Source organism: Callithrix jacchus, chromosome 6 (assembly GCF_049354715.1).
Source record: "Callithrix jacchus isolate 240 chromosome 6, calJac240_pri, whole genome shotgun sequence".
Lineage (NCBI taxonomy): Eukaryota > Metazoa > Chordata > Mammalia > Primates > Cebidae > Callithrix > Callithrix jacchus.
Genome location: NC_133507.1, coordinates 120705947 through 120725039, shown reverse-complemented (window position 1 = coordinate 120725039; position 19093 = coordinate 120705947). Strand labels below are relative to the sequence as shown.

The window sequence follows — 19093 nt, the reverse complement described above, 5'->3', positions numbered from 1 at the left end:
TCTTTGGTGAAGTTGACCTGCCTGAGAAGCACAGTCTTGTCCAGAGAAGGAAGCAGCTGGGCTGGTTCATGAGGAGGGATTCCATTGCTCTTCAGCCTGACCTGGGAGCTGCCCCTACCCCAAGATGTGGTTTAACAGATTCTAAGCGTGGTTTTTGCTTTGCTCTGTTTTGTTTTTTAAACCTGATGGCGAATCCTGAGGCCCCCTTTATGGTTCACACCTTCTTAATGCAGGAAGAGTTACAGGAGTGGCTACTTCCTAAAATGGGTGAAGCTCTCCTCTCTGCTGTTACTCTCACCCAGGCCCTTTTAAGCTAACCTGTGAGCCTAGAAGCTCCCGTCAGGTATTTGGCGAGGGACCCCAGAAGTGATATTTAAGATGTATCATTAGTCCTGCAGTGTGATCACTGATGAAAATAATGCTCATAGCTCCCAGCACTGGGGCAGAGTCCTGGAGGCCCCTGTTTATGAATGGTGTGAGGTGTGTCCTGGGGTGTGATGGAGACACTTGGGGTGGGGGAAACTTAGGGAGAGATTACTTCTAGCTGGTAGGAAGGTCTTTCAATACTTAAACATCAGTGTAGCCAAGTTGGTGCTTACAGCTGGAAATCAGTTCTAGAGGAACCCTGGAAAAAAAGCTTTTCTAGATAATGGACTTCTAGAATACAGAGACCAAAGACTGGGAAAAGAAACTATTCCTTTCCTTGGCTGTCATCAACTTTTCCCTCTCTCTGTTCTCCTGCCATCACTCCCTGTCCCACTTCGAAGGGGTTGTGTCAGGGAAAGGTGGAACTCCTCCCTGTTGCCTGTACTTCCACCATCCTAGTGTCACTTATTTGAGTCTTAACTGTTTCATTCTCAATGTCTGTTGGGGCCACAAATTAAACCATGTTAGGTCACATTTTGATGGTCAGTTAATAACTTAATCAGTTACTAAAATACTAGATACCCAAGTAGTAAAAGGTGGGTGAGCATAAGAAACACATTTCTCGTGGCACAGCTCTGCCAAAGCCCTACAGAATCATTTACACATAGGTCTTTCGTTACTAGCCCCTGGCACAGAGTTCTGATCTTAAACAAATAATATCTATAATCAAATAGAACAATGCAATAAAAAAAAAAAAGCACAGGTTTTGAGGCTATGCTGAAATCCTGGCCTTGCTATTGGCAGGCTGTGTGACCTTGGTTCCTTGGTCTCATTATGCTTCAGTTCCTCTGTACATAAAATGGACATAATAATGTCTCCCTCTCATAATTGTGAAGTTGAAATGATGTCTCTAAAGTGCCCAGCACAGTACTTAAGGGCCATTTTTTTCTTCACAATGAAAAGGAGATTTAATAAAAGTGATATTATAAATGCATTTCATTCAACATTTTGTTATAGAAAAAAGGAAGAGACTGATTGCTCTCTGCCAATTTGAACTTCACATATTTTCCCATGATTTGTCTCACAAATGGAGAAGTGTAAAGTTTTATGACTAAATTTTCAGAAATCTATTTCCTGGTTTCTAATTTGAGCCTCCCCAAAGACTGAAGGGATTATACCGCAGATGTAGTCAGTTTAGTGCCAGGTGGACTGGTATTGCAGTCAGGTGGATGGGAATTAGACATAGGTATACTGCTATGAGAGCATTAGGTTAAGCAAACACTGGAATAAATTAATTCTCATTTTTAAATAAAAATTAATTGACACATTTTATTCTGACAGCAGTGCTGTCAGAATAAATGGGTCGATATTCAGGAAAAACCTTAACCTGTCATAAACAGCATATGTGAGTTAAAGACCAAATGCTAATATTATCACTAATTATGTATAGTTTCCTAAGAACAAACTCAATATGTAGTTGTTTAAACTAAAGGGAACATTGCTTCCCAGTCTCATCTATCAACTGCCTGTGGTTGGATAATCTATGCCTCTGCTGCATTATTATCTATTTTATATTGTTTGATTTGAATTGAAATGGCCAACAAATTGGGATTTTTGATTTTTTCTTTTGTTTTTTTGAGACAGGGTCTTATACCGTTTGCCCAGGCTGGACTGCAGTGGCACAATCTCAGCTTACTGCAGCCTCAACCTCCTGGGCTCACGTGATTCCCTCACCTCATCCTCCCAAGTGTATTTTGTAGAGACAGGGTTTCACCATGTTGCCCAGGCTGGTCTTGAACTCCTGGACTCAAGCAATCTACCTGCTTTGGCCTTCCAAAGTTCTGGGATTACAGGCATGAGCCACCGTGCCTGACCCCTGATTTTTTCTCTATTTTTATTCACATGGAAATCTGTAATTTACATTAAAAAATTCATAAAAATCTGCAAATTCCAAGTCAAAACATTAAGATGCCAAAATTGGCACAATGAATGTTTAAAGATGATATTTTAAAGGTAATATTTAATACTGGGGAAGATGTAGTTAGAGACGTTTACACTGTTAATGGTAATGTAAATTGGTATAAACTTCTTAGAAGTGAGCTTGTGAGATATGCAGAAATGTATGTAACTGCCTTACAGGAATTCTAGATCTAGAGATAAATCCTAAGGAAATAGTAAAAGGTACATGTACAAGTATGTTTATTAAAGCATTATTTATAATAGTAAACACTGAAAATAGTGGAAATGTTTGCTATTGGGAATGTTTACATAAACAACGGCATACTCAAATATGGTATTTTAGAAGAACTTTTAGATATGTGGAAAATGTAATCTAATGTAGACAGAATTTGCAGTTAAATTAATTAACAAAACAGATATTACCTACCATATGCTAGGTAGTATCACCAGTGGGGAAAGTAAAATTTATGTGTCTTTAGAGAATTTATATTGTAGTTGGGGAGGGGCAAAGAGACAGACCATAAATAAAAGCCTTAATAAATAAATAAATTATATCATACATTAGAAAATAACAAGTGCTATAGACAAAAGAAATACTAAACAGGACAAGGTCATTAGGAGTTCTAGAATGGGGCAGTACTGTCATTTTAAGTGGAATAATCCAAATTAGGCCTCATTATAAAGGCAATATTAGAGCAAAGACTTGAGGGAGTGAGGCCACTAGCCAGGTAGAGATGTGAAGGAGAGTTTTAGGCAAAAGGAATAGCCAGTAGAAGGGATACCAGGTAGTATAGGTAGCATGATCTCAATGTTGTAAAACGTATATGTACATATTTTGTTTGTATTATATATTTATGAGAAAACCATTTTTAAATTTGTAAAGCTTCCAACATATTTTCATAATCTCTCTAAATCGATCCTGTGATTATTTCCATCATCTTCCCTGAAGGGTAATTATTAAGATTTATTAGTGGTAAATTTTATAAAAGCTAAGTAAGTTTCAGTGCCTGTATTCAGATTATATTTGACGGCAGATTTATAATAAGAAGGGAAGAGAAGCACAGCTTTTCCCCTATATGCCTTTTTCACTGGTACCTACTGACCACTGGTAGAAACCTTAGGTTTTGGAAGAAAGAAGATTACAGTTTGCCAGTTTGGGCAGGTCTGTTTGTCTGTCATTTAGTAGGCTCAAAGCAGGTGCTAATAGCAGAAAAGTAAAGTATTTCAAGGAGGATCGGTGAGTAAGTGATGTGAATAAACAGTTTCTAATATTCCTTCCTCACAGCAGACAGTAGAGTTTAAGACTGTTTACTTAAATGTTAGGTTACCTTAATTGCACCTATTCGTCCTTAAAAAGTTGTCTAGAAAGAAGTAAATCGCTTTCATGTTTTGAAGTAATATCTACTCAAGTAGAATTTCTAACACTTCGTGCGTTAGGGTAGAAATGTTATTCATCTAATTTTTCAATGAATTGGGTTCCTAACAATAGCAATTTCCCCCTTGTTTAAATTTAATTGGCTTTATATATTTTTCTAACATTTTTTGATTATGTCAGCATTTCCCAACATATTTTTCCCTTGCACCAAAACAGAAAAACCTCAATACATTGTGGCTATGTTTATTTTTTTCCTACAAAAATTAAATAGAAATGATTGGCGCTATCAACCGAACAGTATAGTCAACAATCCAGGACAAATTAATTTGCACAGTACCAGAGAGGAAGCAGAATCTATAAGGAAACAGGTTTCTGTTTTGAAGTTCCCAAAGAATATTATAAACAGAAGAGAAAAAGAAGTGAGCTCAGAAATGATTAACACCCATAGTCCGTGCCAAACACACAAAATCTTTTAAGCCAAATTCCTTTTAAAAGTTTGTAGTTGGCCAGCTTGTGGGGAACATAAATAAGGGCAAAGCAGTAATAGCTGATACTTTTAGATCTATAAATAAATACTTTATACATATATATTTAAAACCCTAAACATTTATGGAGTAATTTAAACACTGCTGTCTGATATGTTGTATGAATGGTCTGCATGTATGCATCATTGTTTAAAAATGCGGGTAAAATTCTTTGAACTGTAGTTTCATATGATGCCCTAGGAGTCAGAGATGGAGGTAATTGGTACATCTTGGAATCAGGGGCTTCTGTTTAGTTATTTAAATGGGTTACTGAGCACTTTCCTGCTTACTTCTTTCTACTATAAATAAGAAATGTATCATCAGGCACTTTTCTTGACATTGAATAATCCAGTTTACTCCACATCAAAACTTTATCTGGTCTTTGAAAAATAATTTTTAGTTTTTATAATGAGTCTTGTTTTAAGGAGCCTCTTTTTAAAAATTATCTTCTGAGCTGGCTAGGAAGCCTAGTTGGGATGATGAAAAAGTCTCAATGTATCATTAAGTATGTAACCTATAATTGGACATGAAGGACTTAGACTTTGCCTGAATTCAGGAAGGGCACTGTTGTATTATTGACAAACCTGAGAGCAGGCTAGTCACTTGAGTTTCCCTCTTACCTGTACTGGCTTCATTATGGAGGTTAATTTGTACCCATTCCTGTAATCTCTTATGAATTATTTCTACTCTGAAAGATTCATAGGCAGTAGAATGTGGTTCACAATGCCTTGCAGAGCAAGGAAATGTCATAGCCATTTTGCAGAAAGACAACTAGGCAGAGGCAGTGTCTTATTGGGTTGGAACTTGAATTTGGACCCATGGGAATACTTCCTAGCCTTGTGCTAGGTTCTCACTTTTTTTTTTTTTTCCTGTGGATTCAGCCACATGTACATGAGTCCTGCATTCTTCCCGCCATAGGAGCATTGGACTTAGCAATTATGTTTGAGTACTACGGTTTTAGTCATCAAATGTCCTGTTTCAGCTGTGGTTTCTCTTTAGTGCATGGTCTAAAAAATTTAAAATACCAATATATAATGATAACTAATTGCTTTTAGTATAAAAACTGTTTGTTTTTGAACCTGAGTTCCGAGTCTGGTGGCCTTGCTCTGTTTGTTACTCTGAAGCAAAGTCCACATTTCGGCTAGGGTTTTACCTTATTTTAACCTTCTTCTTTTTATACTCAGCAACCTGCATGGTTCCTGGCACTCACCAGGTTTTCAGTAACAGAGTGTTTAATGAGGGAGTTGAATTGGTTGAAAAGAATCTATTTATTCAAACTGTAATGCAATCCACAAATTTGAAGTTTTCTCTTTAGATATAAAAATGCTAAATATCCTACAACGTCACCCCAGCTTTCTCCTCATGCATGTTTTAATACTGGCCACCAAAGAGGAATGCAATTTATGAATGGAATTTCTGAAGACATCCCTAAGTAATTTTGGACCTCCTAAAGTGAAACTCTTTTCTGTAGAGTTAAAATATATAGAATCTTTTCACCTTTAATTGATTGAAAATGATGGTTACCTGGAACTATTTTTGAGAATAATTTTGATCTAAAGGGAAAAAATACATGTGTTTCTTCTGAGTGCTGCTTTTCCATTTTCCTAATGGGCTCTTCACTATTGTTTTGTCTGAATGCAGTTTTTTATTTGTGTTATTCCAGACATGGTCCTACCACAAGCATCTTTAAACCAGACATTAATAGCATAGTTCACAGTCATTACTGCCAGTGCTCAAACACAAATATTGCATTTGTGTTTGCAAAAGCTACACATCAGATGTTAATTAAGTGCATTTGGTTTTTTCTTTCTGCTTAAACAATCTGGCATAAAGAATTTACATCCATATCAGTTCACCATAAGGTCTCAACAATATCTAAATCACCAGCCGTACAGTATATGATAAATACAGTGTTTCCACACAGGAAAATAACAGAATTGTCAGGAAAACATCAGGCCTGCTATATTTCTCTGTGAAATGATAGCAATGGAATCTCAGTTTCTTTTTCTCTTTGATAAAAAGTATTTAGGAGTAAACACCAATATTCAGAATGATAAATTTTTCATTAAAGAATACATGGAAAGCGAAATCATACCAAAGATTTTTTTCCTTGTTTTTAGCTTGCTTCAGGGCGTTGTGACAGTTGTGTTGGAATAAAATTGGAATTTCAGCCTTGCAGTGAGGGGATTCGTGCTGCCACCAGAGCAGCTGAGTGCCAATCTGCGGGAGGCGGGAGTGGAGCGAAACCGCAAACTGAGAAACAAACTTTCACATCAGGTTTCTAATTTTAGAGCAAAAAGTGGAATTACTTTAATTATATGACATTTAACTAGAAATACGATTTGCTGGGATTAATTATCTCTCTCATTTAAGATACCTTCTTAGTAGGTTTAAATTAACATAAAAAATCAAATCCAGCATTTAAATAAGGTCAATGGGACTGCTGGATTTAAACACAGAATTTGATTCAGTATAATTGGATCACTGTATTGGTTTTGACTTGGAAGGATTAAATGGAGGAAATTGGAAAGTGTGAATTTGGGCAAGAAGAGAAATTTTCTCTTCTTTCTTTCTTCTTTCTCCCCAAGGGAGAGAAGTTTCCCACCTTGGATAGGAAACTACTGCCCTGATTAGGTCAGAAACATCTCAGATTCATTAACTGTCTCTGTTTATTCACTACTTTAATAAGAAATAGTAATAAAACAAAAATATTGTGTAACTAAAGCTTACTAGAAGTATTTAAATTACATATAACAAGGGCCTATTTGAAAAATGATTATTCTGTGTTAACTGATTACGTCTTATTTTATTTAAAAGCATATAAAATTTATTTCTGATATTTAATTTTATTTTATTAGGAAAAAATTAACTATGCTTTTGAAGGAATTTTAAAAATAGGAGTTTCATTTTAATCAAGTACGTCAGTGTTGGGACACTGAACCATATACGTGTAGTATTCTTTATTGACCTCTTGTCCTTAGGGCTTCACATCTAAACTTACTTTATCTTTAATAATTTAAATCAGGCAGTGAATTCATTTATAGCAAGAATGATCAACATTGGAAATTCTACTAACAAGGGGAAGTTATTAGGCATGTGATAGTAAAGGTTACCTTGGAATTTGCTGGGTGAGGGATTCAGGAAAAGTCCCAGGGCTGCAGGGATGGAATGACCTATGTCCTGGGGAGAGCCCCAGGTCCATATGTAGGAACTTCCTTTGAAAGAGCTTACTCCCCCTGGCTGATGAATTGCATGTGAATATCTGAATGTAACTGGGCATATCAAAGGTATTGGACAGCAAAGCATAATAATGAAGCACTAAGGGCCTGGTAAGGATTTTGAATAGTTGTGCTGATGTAATCCCCAGTATTATATACTCTTCAGCAAAACCTGAATGTAATCCAAATATTTGTTGGAACGATGGTAAAGATATTACCATTCCTTGAGTCAAAATAGGATATGTACACTAGATTTTAGGACATAAGACTGTTTGTAACATTACTTGTTGTGGGGTAGATGAGAGAAAAATGTTTGGATATTTTCTGTTAATGAATGGCAACATTCGCATTGACAAAAAATTCTAGTTGTACTCTGAAATGTTAAAACTGATACAATTCTCAAAGATATTTAGGGTAAGTGATTGGGACATGAGATGATGAGAGAGAGATGTATTGACTGTTAGGAAATTTAATTTTTATGAAATCAGCATATCAGGAAATACTGTAATCTGATTCATTCCTGCAGAATTCCCAGTAGGAAGAGGCCCAGCCTCGGGAGTTGAAATGTTTCATTATGTACATGTGTGGGAAAAAGATGAAATGTGGTTTCCGTGTGCTGATTTTCTGTAAAACATCTATTAGTATGAGAGTAGCCAGGCTAGGCAACAAAGCCCCCAAACCATCGTGGTCTAGGGAAAAGTGAACCCAGAAGGCACTTCGCTGATGGATACTGACATCAGGAGCAATAAGTTTGAAAGCAGCAAGAAAAAGCAATGACAGGGAAATAATGTTGAAATAGTAGCTAAGGAATGATCACATGTTGAAGATGAGGTCAGCCCTTTATCCCCCATCAATCCCTGCTTAACTTTGCTTTTAGAAATGTAAGGTTCCCCCAAAATGAGGCAACTGCAAATGTAAGCTTTTTATACCAATGCTAATTTAACCAAGTTGTCCATCTTATAATGTAAACTATAATTAGAGCCATATTATTTATGTAATGTGAGCTGCACTGTCCCCAAAGCAGGGAAAAGCAGGACATTTGCTTCTGAGCTCTAGAGTAACAGGGCTCTAGAGTGACAATGGCTGTCTCAGGCTCTTGTGAAGCTGGGGATGGAAGAAAGAGGTGCCTCCAACAAGATGTACAAAGAGAAAGGACTGTTTGTAAGTAGGTGGGAGGGGACTCTGGTGTCTTGTTTGTCTCCAAACCGTGCCAAACTCACATTATCAGAAAACACATGAGTCCCTTTGCTCTTCCCAGTTCCAAGGCTGTTTGTTAGTTTTTAGTGACCTCTTTCCCTAATCAAGATTGGTTTTGAGATTCATTTTAATCTAATATTAACCTAATTCAATAATGACAGGTGTTTGTTTGGGGGAGAGGGAGTGGTGGGTACAGAGATATGATTTACTCTTGTCTCTGAGATTCTTAGGCCTGGCACTGAATTCCAACCCCCATGGAGATGGCCTAGGAAATGAATGAAGGTCCAAGGCCTATTGTTGCTGATGACACTTAGTTCTTAACTGTGCTTTTCTTTCTCTGTTGGTATTTTGGAAAGTTTGAGCTCTTTTAGGGAAAAAAAAACAACCCTTCAGATACTTTTAGAGTAGAAAAAGTTATATGATTATAGCCTAAATACTTCTGTTATGAAAAAAAATTATCTTTAGAAAATTCTGGAGTCAATAATGAGGAATATTTGTATTGTTTTTAAATAAAACCAAGTAAAGGAAATGCCTCCGATTAAAACTGGCTGACGAATAGAATCTTCAAAACAAGGCTTTTGTTCTGGCTGATTAACATGCTTTTCTAATGATTTAGGTGTTGGTACCAGCCCATATGTGATGAACTGCAACATTACCATAGATTCTCAAGACATGTGCGGGAAGAGAGATCGCTAGTGCCATTTCGGACTCAAATGCAAAGGGACTGAAGGCTGTCCAAGCGATGGCTTTTCCCCACAAGGGAAAGATTGAAATAGCCAGCAATGTGGAGAGTTTTGAGGATTAAGAAGCTGCAGAAATCTCAGAAGTTCTGATATATGTCTTACAGTGTCCTTGGTGACCAGTTTTCTTATGTGTCTCCTCATTACATAGAAGTCCAAGTTAAAAAGTTGGCAAGCGACCATGGAATTGGTACTAAAGGGAGAGTATTAGTTGGATTTACACCCCAAGAATGCAAGAACTGTGCTGAATATACTATAAAGGAAAATATTGGGGAATTCTGGAAGATTTGGGGAGGTGTTTTCATGTGATCCAATCTTAGCCTTCACTGAAATTTTAAGGAAAATTATTAGTCATTACAAAATTTTCTTTTGGGCAGTGACAATATGGAGAAACTACAAAGAACGTAGTTGCAGCCATGTTTTGAAAAAGTGGAAGCATTCTTTTTTTTTTTTTTTTGAGACGGAGTTTTGCTGGTTACCCAGACTGGAGTGCAATGGCGCGATCTCGGCTCACCACCACCTCCGCCTCCTGGGTTCAGGCAATTCTCCTGCCTCAGCCTCCTGAGTAGCTGAGATTACAGGCACGCGCCACCATGCCCAGCTAATTTTTAGTAGAGACGGGGTTTCACCATGTTGACCAGGTTGGTCTCGATCTCTTGACCTCGTGATCCACCCGCCTAGGCCTCCCAAAGTGCTGGGATGGAAGCATTCTTTGCTCAACAACAACAAATGTTCGTAGGTTATCTGTAATTGCCTTATATTTCCAGTCATCCTTACAGCAGAGAGAATCTACTTTATATTATGTGCTAGTAACCTGGGAGAATTAGAAGCTCTTCTGAATCAGCTGGGTAAATGGCCATGGTTTCTGAACCATCTTTCATTATTATGAGAAAAAAAGAAAAAATGGACTTGATTGGATTTTCCTGAATGAACTCTATAGTTCCATATTCAACTCTCATTTTTTGAGCAATTACTACTTTATTGTTTTTGCTTATTTTTTTGAGACAGGGTCTCACTCTGTCACCCAAGCTGGTGTGCAGTGGTGCAATCATGGATCACTGCAGCCTGTAACTCCTGGGCTTAGGCAGTCCTCCCACCTTAGCTTCCCAAGTAGCTGGGACTACAGGCACACACCACCATGCCCAGCTAAGCTGTGTATTTTTTGTAGAGACATGATTTGACTGTGTTGCTTGGGCTGGTCTCGAACTCCTGGCTAATCATTTTTTAATATGTGCATTAAAAAAAAATCAAGACTGGCTACAGTGGTTCACACCCATAATCTCAACACTTGGGAAGCCAAGGCGGGCAGATCACTTGAGCCTAGCAGTTTGAGACCAAACTCAAACGGGGCAACATGGCAAAACCCCATCTCTACAATAACTACAAAAATTAGCCAGGCATGGGTGTGCACACCTGTAGTAGCTACTTGGAAGAGTGAGGTTGGGGGATGACCTGAGCCTGGGAGGTCAAGGCCAGATCATTCAGTGAGCCATGATTGTGCCACTGCACTCTAGCCTAGGCAACAGAATGAGACTCTATCTCAGAAAAAAAAAAAAAAAAAGGTACTAAGTGACTAAAAAATCAGAGGGTTATAAAATCTCTCTTTCAAAGCCTGATTGTTCATTCTTGCCTTGCTACTTTTAGGATGATCTGCTGTTCATAAACCAGATACAGAATTTTGAAATGTTTATATAGGGAGATGGCATGAGGGTGTTGGGCATGACTTCAAGGAAGTACTTATTCTTTTGGAATTTAGATGGAAAGTCTAAAGATTTAGAGAATATATTGTTTTTGAGCAAAGAGAAGGACATTGGTAGAACTTTTATCTGAAACAAATTAAAATTTGTAGCCTTTTTGTGAACTAAAAGAAGCTGTCAATGATGGCAATTTTAATTAAATCCTTAGTATTTACATTGTTCTAGTATCAGATGCTTTCCATAAAGCACAGAGAAATGAATTTTTCCACAAATTGTGTTTAGCAAGAAAGACTATGATCTTCTTTAATAAGAGCACAAAATGTGAATTTATTTTAAGGAATTAAAAATAAAGAGTTTGGCTGGGTGTGGTGGCTCATGCCTATAATCCCAGCACTGGGAGGCCAAGGCAAGGGGATCACTTGAACCCAGGAGTTTGAGATCAGCTTGGTCAATGTGACGCTGTCTCTATTAAAAAAAAAAAAAAAGTTTTGTTAAAAAAAGGTTGAACTCAATCTTTTTAAAGGATCCAGTGATCTAATATATATATATTTTTACTTATATTTGATTCTTGAATCTGATTGCATTTATATTATTCTGGAATTCCAATTCTGTGTATGTTTTCTGTCAATATGGTTACAAAAAAGATGGAAAAGATGATGGACTAGGTATGGTTTTTAGATGTAAGGAATTTTAGTTGCTCTGGTGAAGAGAGAAAATGTTGTTCAGCTAGAGCTGATGGGTCGGTCTCTCAGTCTCTGAGATCTGGGAAGCAGCAGTGCCTAGATCTTGCCCTGCTTTGGCAGAGGCTGCGTGGCCTGGTAGAAAGAACACCAGGCAGTGGATTGGAGGGCTTGAGTTCAGTCCTTGCTCTTATTTTTTACGTAGCCATAACTTCATTAGCTATGAAATAGGAAAAATTATTCCCACCCTATCTGGGGGAATAAATATCTATAAGCTGTAGTGTAAAAAATGAAATGTATTATTAATAGTTTTTCCGGATCTATTCTAGAGCTTTGCTTCAGTTTTGAGCATTAGTATGAAATAGAGGAGAGGGGAATATAAGCACATGGTGCTGCTGATTCATATTGGCTTGTAGGAGGGGTTGATTCATTTGCCAGTTACCTGAACTAACCTCTCCAGGTTCCTGTCACTGCATTACAGGCTGCTAGTTTTGAGCAAGGCCTATTTAAAACCAAACATCCCCTTAATGTGTATAGTGTTTCAGTTTGTGAAGATTAAAAAAATTCTGGAGATGGATGGTGGTGATTGGTTGCACAACAGTGTGAATGTACTTAATTCCACTGAATTATACACTTAAAAATGGTTAAAGTAATAAATTGTATGTTATGTATATTATGCTTTATAATTTAAAAAGAACAAAAAGTATGTATTTATTCCATAAAAGTTAAGAAAAAAAATACAAAAATCCCCTCATATCTGAATAAGATAACTTTACTAAGTCCATTATATTAGTCCATTCTTGTATTGCTATAAAGAAATACCGGAGACTGGGTAATTTACAAAGAAAAGAGATGTAATTGGCACATAGTTCTGCAGGCTGTACAGGAAGCACAGTCATGGTGGAAGGTGGAACAGTTATGTCACATGGCCAGAGAAGGAACAAGAGAGCCTGGTGGGGAGGTGCTACATACTTTTAAACAACCAGATCTCACGAGAACTCACTTACTCTCATGAGGAGAGGATGGTTCTAAACTAGTCATAAGAAATGTACCCCCGTGATTCAATCACCTTTCACCTGGCCCCAGGTCCAACATTGGGTATTACAACTGAACATGAGATATGGGTGGAGACAATGATCCAAACCAGATTATCCATATGTTCAAAATAAAATGTTGGCAAATTTCTAATATCTATTAATGGATATAAATAGGACCTATTTTCCCCTTTTAAAATCTATTATGATAGACTCTGGTGCTCCAGCTGAGGTTTAGTTAATGGTTTAAAATAAAGTTGATTTAATGTGGCCTTTGATCCAGCTATCTATTTAAAAATAATAATTTACCATGTTTATCATAAATAAATAATTCTTTTTTCTTTTTTTGAGATAGAGTCTCATTCTGTCACCCAGGCTGGAGTGCAGTAGTGCAATCTGAGCTCACTGCAACCTCCACCTCCCAGGTTCAAGGGATTTTCCTGCCTCAGCCTCCTGAGTTGCTGGGATTACAGGTGCACATCACCACACTCAGCTAATTTTTTCTTTTTTTTGGTAGAAACAGAATTTCACCATGTTGCCTGGGCTGGTTTTGAACTCCTGAGCTCAGGTGATTTGCCCACCTTGGCCTCCCAAAGTGCTGGGATTACAGGTATAAACCACTACACCTGGCCAATGAATAGTTTTTAAAATAAGCACAGACACACCTCTTACTTCTCATTCATATTTGAATTTGCCTTTTCTTTCTGTGTTTCCCTTCTGCCTTTTAGAAAATCAGAACCAGCTGTAAATTGCTGAAGGTGTTCTGGTGGATGGGTACAGTATCATCGGCTCTTCCTCTGCAGGAACTGGCAGAAGCCACTGGGATGCATCTATAATAACTAAGAAGGATGATCCCATTGGCTTTAGAAAACCTGACAAAATGAACTAACAAATACCCCGACTCATATGCATCTTTTCTCATATTGGCCTCTTAGAAGCAGACCCACAGTTTGTGCCAATGTTATGTCAGTATTTGTTTTTTAAATCTTACCACAAGGTGGACATTGTATGGAATATGGCTTCATAGCTCATATTTACCCTTGGTCCTTTTACCAACAATGAAGAGGCCAAAATTTATGTGAACAAGTAGACTACTTTCTATCAACCCCTTTGTGTTTTTATTCTGCCCAACTTTAAACTTTAACTTTTAGTTTCTTAAAAGAGGGATAAGGAAAGCAACAAGCTTAGGCTTTGAGGTGATAAGGTTTTGTGTATGGAGTGGTGGGGAGAGTGGGGGTTGTCCTTGATTTCCAGCCTAAATTGGGGTTTGACTCACGATAAATTAAAACTATTTAAACATTGGGAGAGGGGAGTAAGTAAAATATAACTGTGAAATAAAACAAAAGGGGGGTAATATTTTTATTTCTTGACATAATGAAAAGCCTTGCTCTGTAATTGGTTTGTACTGTCTTGGAAGTGGCGTCCGTGGTCAACAAAGGACCACTCTGTGCGAGATCTGCAAGGAATTTATCATTCCCCCTGGCTGAGCCAAAGCAGGCTTGATATACAGTTTTGTTTCGTATAAATATTCTCATGTTACTGTTTACTCTGTGGGAATATGAGGATCTCACTGACAGGGTACGTGCTCCACTGCCTTGCTTTTAAAGGCATTTATTTGACTCTGTTGTTTGTACTTGCCCAGAAACTTCAGAGAACAGCCCAGGAACTTGTTTGATAAGCATCCAGACCATGCTCCCGGAGTATGTTGTGCTTGGGAGGTTAGGAAAGCTTATTGTTTTAAGCGAGCCTGCACATGGCCTCCAAAGAGCCCATTTTTCATAGATAAAACAATTAGGACACCCTCAACAATCTCTTAGAATACTTCTGCAATGTGCAAGAAAATGTCGTGGTGGGTAGGGCTCTGGTTGAACTCGGACTGCCTTTGGATTACTCTGCCACTTCTTTTGTTCCTGTTCTCAGTATAATGTATCGTGAATTAAGATGTGAATTTAGATACAGACCTAAACATGGAACTAATTTCTTTCCACACTTTTAGTGTGAGTGTTGACTTATTACCTCTCAGCTCCACATTCACCCTTCCATATGCTTTTTTTTTCAAGGTAAGGTCTTGCTTTATCACCCAGGCTGGAGTGCAGTGATCATGGCTTGCTGCAGGCCCAAGTGATCCTCCACCTCAAACACCCAAGTAGCTGGGACTGCAGGTGCACATCACTACACTTGACTAATTATTTTTATTTTATTTTATTTTTTTAAGACAGAGTTTCACTCTTTGTTGCCCAGGCTGGAGTGCAGTGGTACGATCTCGGCTTACTGTAACCTCCACCTCCCGGATTCAAGCAATTCTCCTGCCTCAGCCTCCTAAGTAGCTGGGATTACAGGCACACGCCACCATACCCAGTTAATTTTTTTGTATTTTTAGTAGAGACAGTGTTTCACCATGTTGGTCAGGCTGATCTCAAACTCCTGACCTCAAATGATCTGCCCACCTCGGCCTCCCAAAGTGCTGGGATTACAGGGATGAGCCATCGATGGTGCCCAGCCACTTTTTAAAATTTTTATGTTTAGTAGACACAGGGTTTTGCTGTGTTGCCCAGCTGGTCTTGAACTGAGTTCAAGCAGTCCTCCTGCCTTGGCCTCCCAAAGTGCTGGGATTACAAGCATGAACCACTGTACATGGCCCCATTCTCTGCTTTCTGATACTGGGACTCTGTAAACCACATTTCTTCTTTGCCAGTCAGTTCCCAATTAGGCTCTGCCAATATGGGGTGCTGGACTGGGGAGGCTGCAGGGGTGGAGGATGGTGAGGGATTGCTTCTCCCTCTTGACCTCCTGTTTCTAGCAGCCCCACCTCAGCAGTGACTCTTCACCTTGATGGTGGCTGTTAGTTCCAGGCTCCAGCTGTTCTTCCTCCCTTGCCCCCTGCTGACACTTCTCAGAGCTTGCCCCATTGTACTCTTCAGAAGCCCCAGCAGCTGGGCAGTGCCACCTTCTCAGATGCCTGAGCCCCAGCTCTGCAGGGCTTCTCCTTTTAGCTTCTAGGCTCTGAGAACCCCTGCCTTAGTGAGTGGTGCTTCCTGCAGTTACAGCTCTGTGATCTCATGTTCTCTGTTTTGCTTTTAAAGTTCAACAACTGTTGACAATTTTTTTGTGTGATCTCTTTTGAAATACTTAGTGTGGTTTCTGTTTTCCTGATTGGGTTTGGACTGGATTCTGTCAGAAACAAACCAATCAGCAGACCAAATGCCACTGGGGGAAATGGAGAGGGAAAGGAGAAGGCAGAAAAAATTCATTGTGAACGTAGCTCCTTACATAAACAGCCCACACATGGTTACTCTCCTTTTCTTCTTGTTCACACGTTATTCTCTTATCTCACTGTCTTCTTATTGTAAAATTTGCAGTTCCCCTTGGCATTCTTGCTGTTTTTTCCACGAGTAGGGAGTCTGAGTGTTGACTTGAGGTGCGGGATGGGAAATGCCATGGAAAGCCATTGGGCCAAGTTTTCCAAAGAATGTCTTTTGTGTAGTAGCTGATTCTATCATTTAAAATGTAAACTAATGTAATGTAATAATTTAAAAAAGTAAAGTCTTTTCGATCTTATAATAGTTATTTGTCTTTTCTTGTAAAGCCATCTTTACCTGCCATGTAGATGACGATGCTTTTCATCTGGCAGTAGGCCCCCAGCCAAACACCTTTCCCAAACCTCTGGGTACCATGCTCTCAACTTTTTCTCAGAAAGCCCCATCTGCAGCCAGTCAGTTTCCTAACTTCTTAGGTCCCTGTATCTCCACGAAAACTAACTGCTTTGGAAAAAGTAAGAATGTGGTTGCAGTTTAGCAAGGACCCATTGTTACAAAACTATATTGTTTCTAGTAAGGATAAAGGATTTTTGGTAACTGATTAATAATAATCTGTGTCTATCCCAAATTCTTTTTAGTAGTTCATCTTCATGATATTCACTCTATTATTTCACAAACATAAAAGGAAGATAAAATAGCAAGATATAGGAAGAGTCTTGAGTGAACCCTTTGGCATCATTATTTGTAGCTGTCTTTTACTGAGTATCAAGTAAGTGTTAGTTATTACATGATTTTCCCTCTGACATATGTGACTAAAGTAATAAAATTCCCTAAGTTCTCTTAGCCTATTGGGTCAACCAGGAACCTCCTCCTACCCTATCCCATCCCTGTAGGTTTATACCACTGCCCTAACCCTAAACAATACCCCTTGGGCTGGGTATGGTGGCTCATACTTGTAATCCCAGCAATCTGGGAGGCTGAGGTGAGAAGATCACTTGAGCTCAGGAATTCAAGATCAGCCTGGGCAACATCGTGAGCCTTTGTCTCTATCAAAAATAAAAAATTAGCCAGGAGTGGTGATACACACTTGTAGTCCCAACTACTCAGGAGGCTGAGGAGCAAGGATCACTTGAGTCTGAGAGATCAAGGTTGCAGTGAGTCATAATTGTGCCATTCTAGCCGTGGTGACAGAGTGAGACCCTATCTCAAAAAACAAACAAAACACAGCAGCAATAACCTTGGACCCACATCCTCAGGTCTCCAGGTATCTCCTCCTAGACCTGATTGGCTTCACCTCTAGTTTGTTGTGTTCTAGTTAGAGATTGTACATCCAGTTAGTTGACCCACCCTTCTGTGGCAGTTTTATAAGACGGTCCATGCAGGATCCTGAGACTTCCTCCAGATCTTAGGCCTCTCTCCAGTGCTTCTGTACTCTTTCCTCATTTAAAATTTCTTCTAGAACTTTTTTTTTGAGACAATCTTGCTCTTCATGTAGGCTAGAGTACAGTGGTATGATCGTGGCTCACTATAGCCTCAATCTCCCAGGCTGAAAAGATCCTTGTGCCTCAGCCTCCTGAGTAGCTGGGGTTACAGGTGCACCACCACAGCTGACTAATTTTATATTTATATTTTTAGTAGGGATGAAGTCTTGAGATGTTGCCTAGGCTGGTCTTGAATTCCTGAGCTAAGTGGTTCTCCTACCTCGGCCTCCCAAATGCTGTCTTTTACTCTGTTATCATATTTTGAGTGCTTGCCCACTTATTCCTTTTTGTACCTGAAAGACCTATTAGCTTCTAGTTTGGTGACTATATATATATATATATATATATATATATATATATATATAGTATTTTTGATAGCGATAGTGTTATCATGTTGCCCAAGCTGGTCTTGAACTCCTGAACTCAAGAAATCTGCCCGTTTGGGCCTCCCAAAGTGCTGGGATTACAGGTGTGAGCCACTGCACCTGGCAGGGACCCATATTTTTATTTTGTACTGGGCCCCATGAGTTATATGGCTGGTTCTGGGAGTTTATCTGGGTTCGGGACATTTTTGGACCCAGATAAAGGGGAAGTTGAGTTGGGAATATTCGTGTGGTTCCTAGTCACATCCATGTGTAACCAGCTCTTCCAGTGAAGGAACAGTTCCCAGGAGGAGTACTCTTGCCCTCTGTGATGGCTCCCTCAGTGCTGTGACTCACAAAGGCCCCAGAGGGCCATCACAGATGAGTGTGTCCCCTGGTGCTCAGCATCAGAAGTACATAAGAACTAGAGGAGAAACAAAGGTAAAGAGGTATGGAGCCAGAAGCTAATCTGTACAAAATCTTTCTAGTTACTGGCAGCATAAGGTTGTAAACAAACGATGTGGCGTTTAATAATGTTTATCCAGTACAGAAGCTATACTGCAGTTAGGTATATGTTGATGTAGTATATACAATTATAAGGATACCAGATTATTTCATTTTTATGATAATCATAGGAAGCAGAATTGATCAGAATTTCTGTTTCTGGAGGAGCAAATCTGTGGTATAACTATAAAGAGCAAGTGTGTCCCGTGGGAAGTCGCATGTTGGGAAAGTTGTATCCCAAACATTAATGATTAGAAACACATTTCTATCAACCATTCCAAAAAAAGAATGTATTTGTTTTATATTTGTTTATATAAAATGACAGATTAGTATCATTTGCATAGGTGACAAAAGAGTATGTAGCATGTACAGATAATAAGAATATGTTATTTTTCTGGAATTCACAATAATTATAGTATTTCTGTATAGTGTTTAAAAATGTATAGTTTGTTGTAATTTATTTTCTCATTCTAAATTCACTTACAAGCCTATTTCTGGGTTATTTTTAAACGCGATACTCAAAATAGTGTAAGCTTTAGGCTTTGCAGAACCTGGAGCTGGCCTTGTGCTGAGCCCGTGCCACGTCGTTACTTTAGCTCTCACAACACCCCTCTGAGATGTTGCAGTGATACTATTCCCACCCTACAGGCACAGAAGCGGAGGCTCAGAGAGGTTAAGTAACTTCATTGAGGTCATATA

The 19093-nt window shown here is 38.7% G+C and overlaps 1 protein-coding gene across 1 annotated transcript in view; it reads left to right on the top strand.

Annotated features, from left to right (window-relative positions):
* The window catches only part of FTCDNL1 (formiminotransferase cyclodeaminase N-terminal like), a 68733-nt gene that overhangs the window by 31860 nt on the left and 17780 nt on the right, over positions 1 to 19093 (top strand). The window contains 1 exon segment of the mRNA XM_078329137.1: positions 2 to 18339. Within this exon segment, the coding sequence (XP_078185263.1) occupies positions 2 to 317 (316 nt within the window). The 3' untranslated portion in view covers positions 318 to 18339.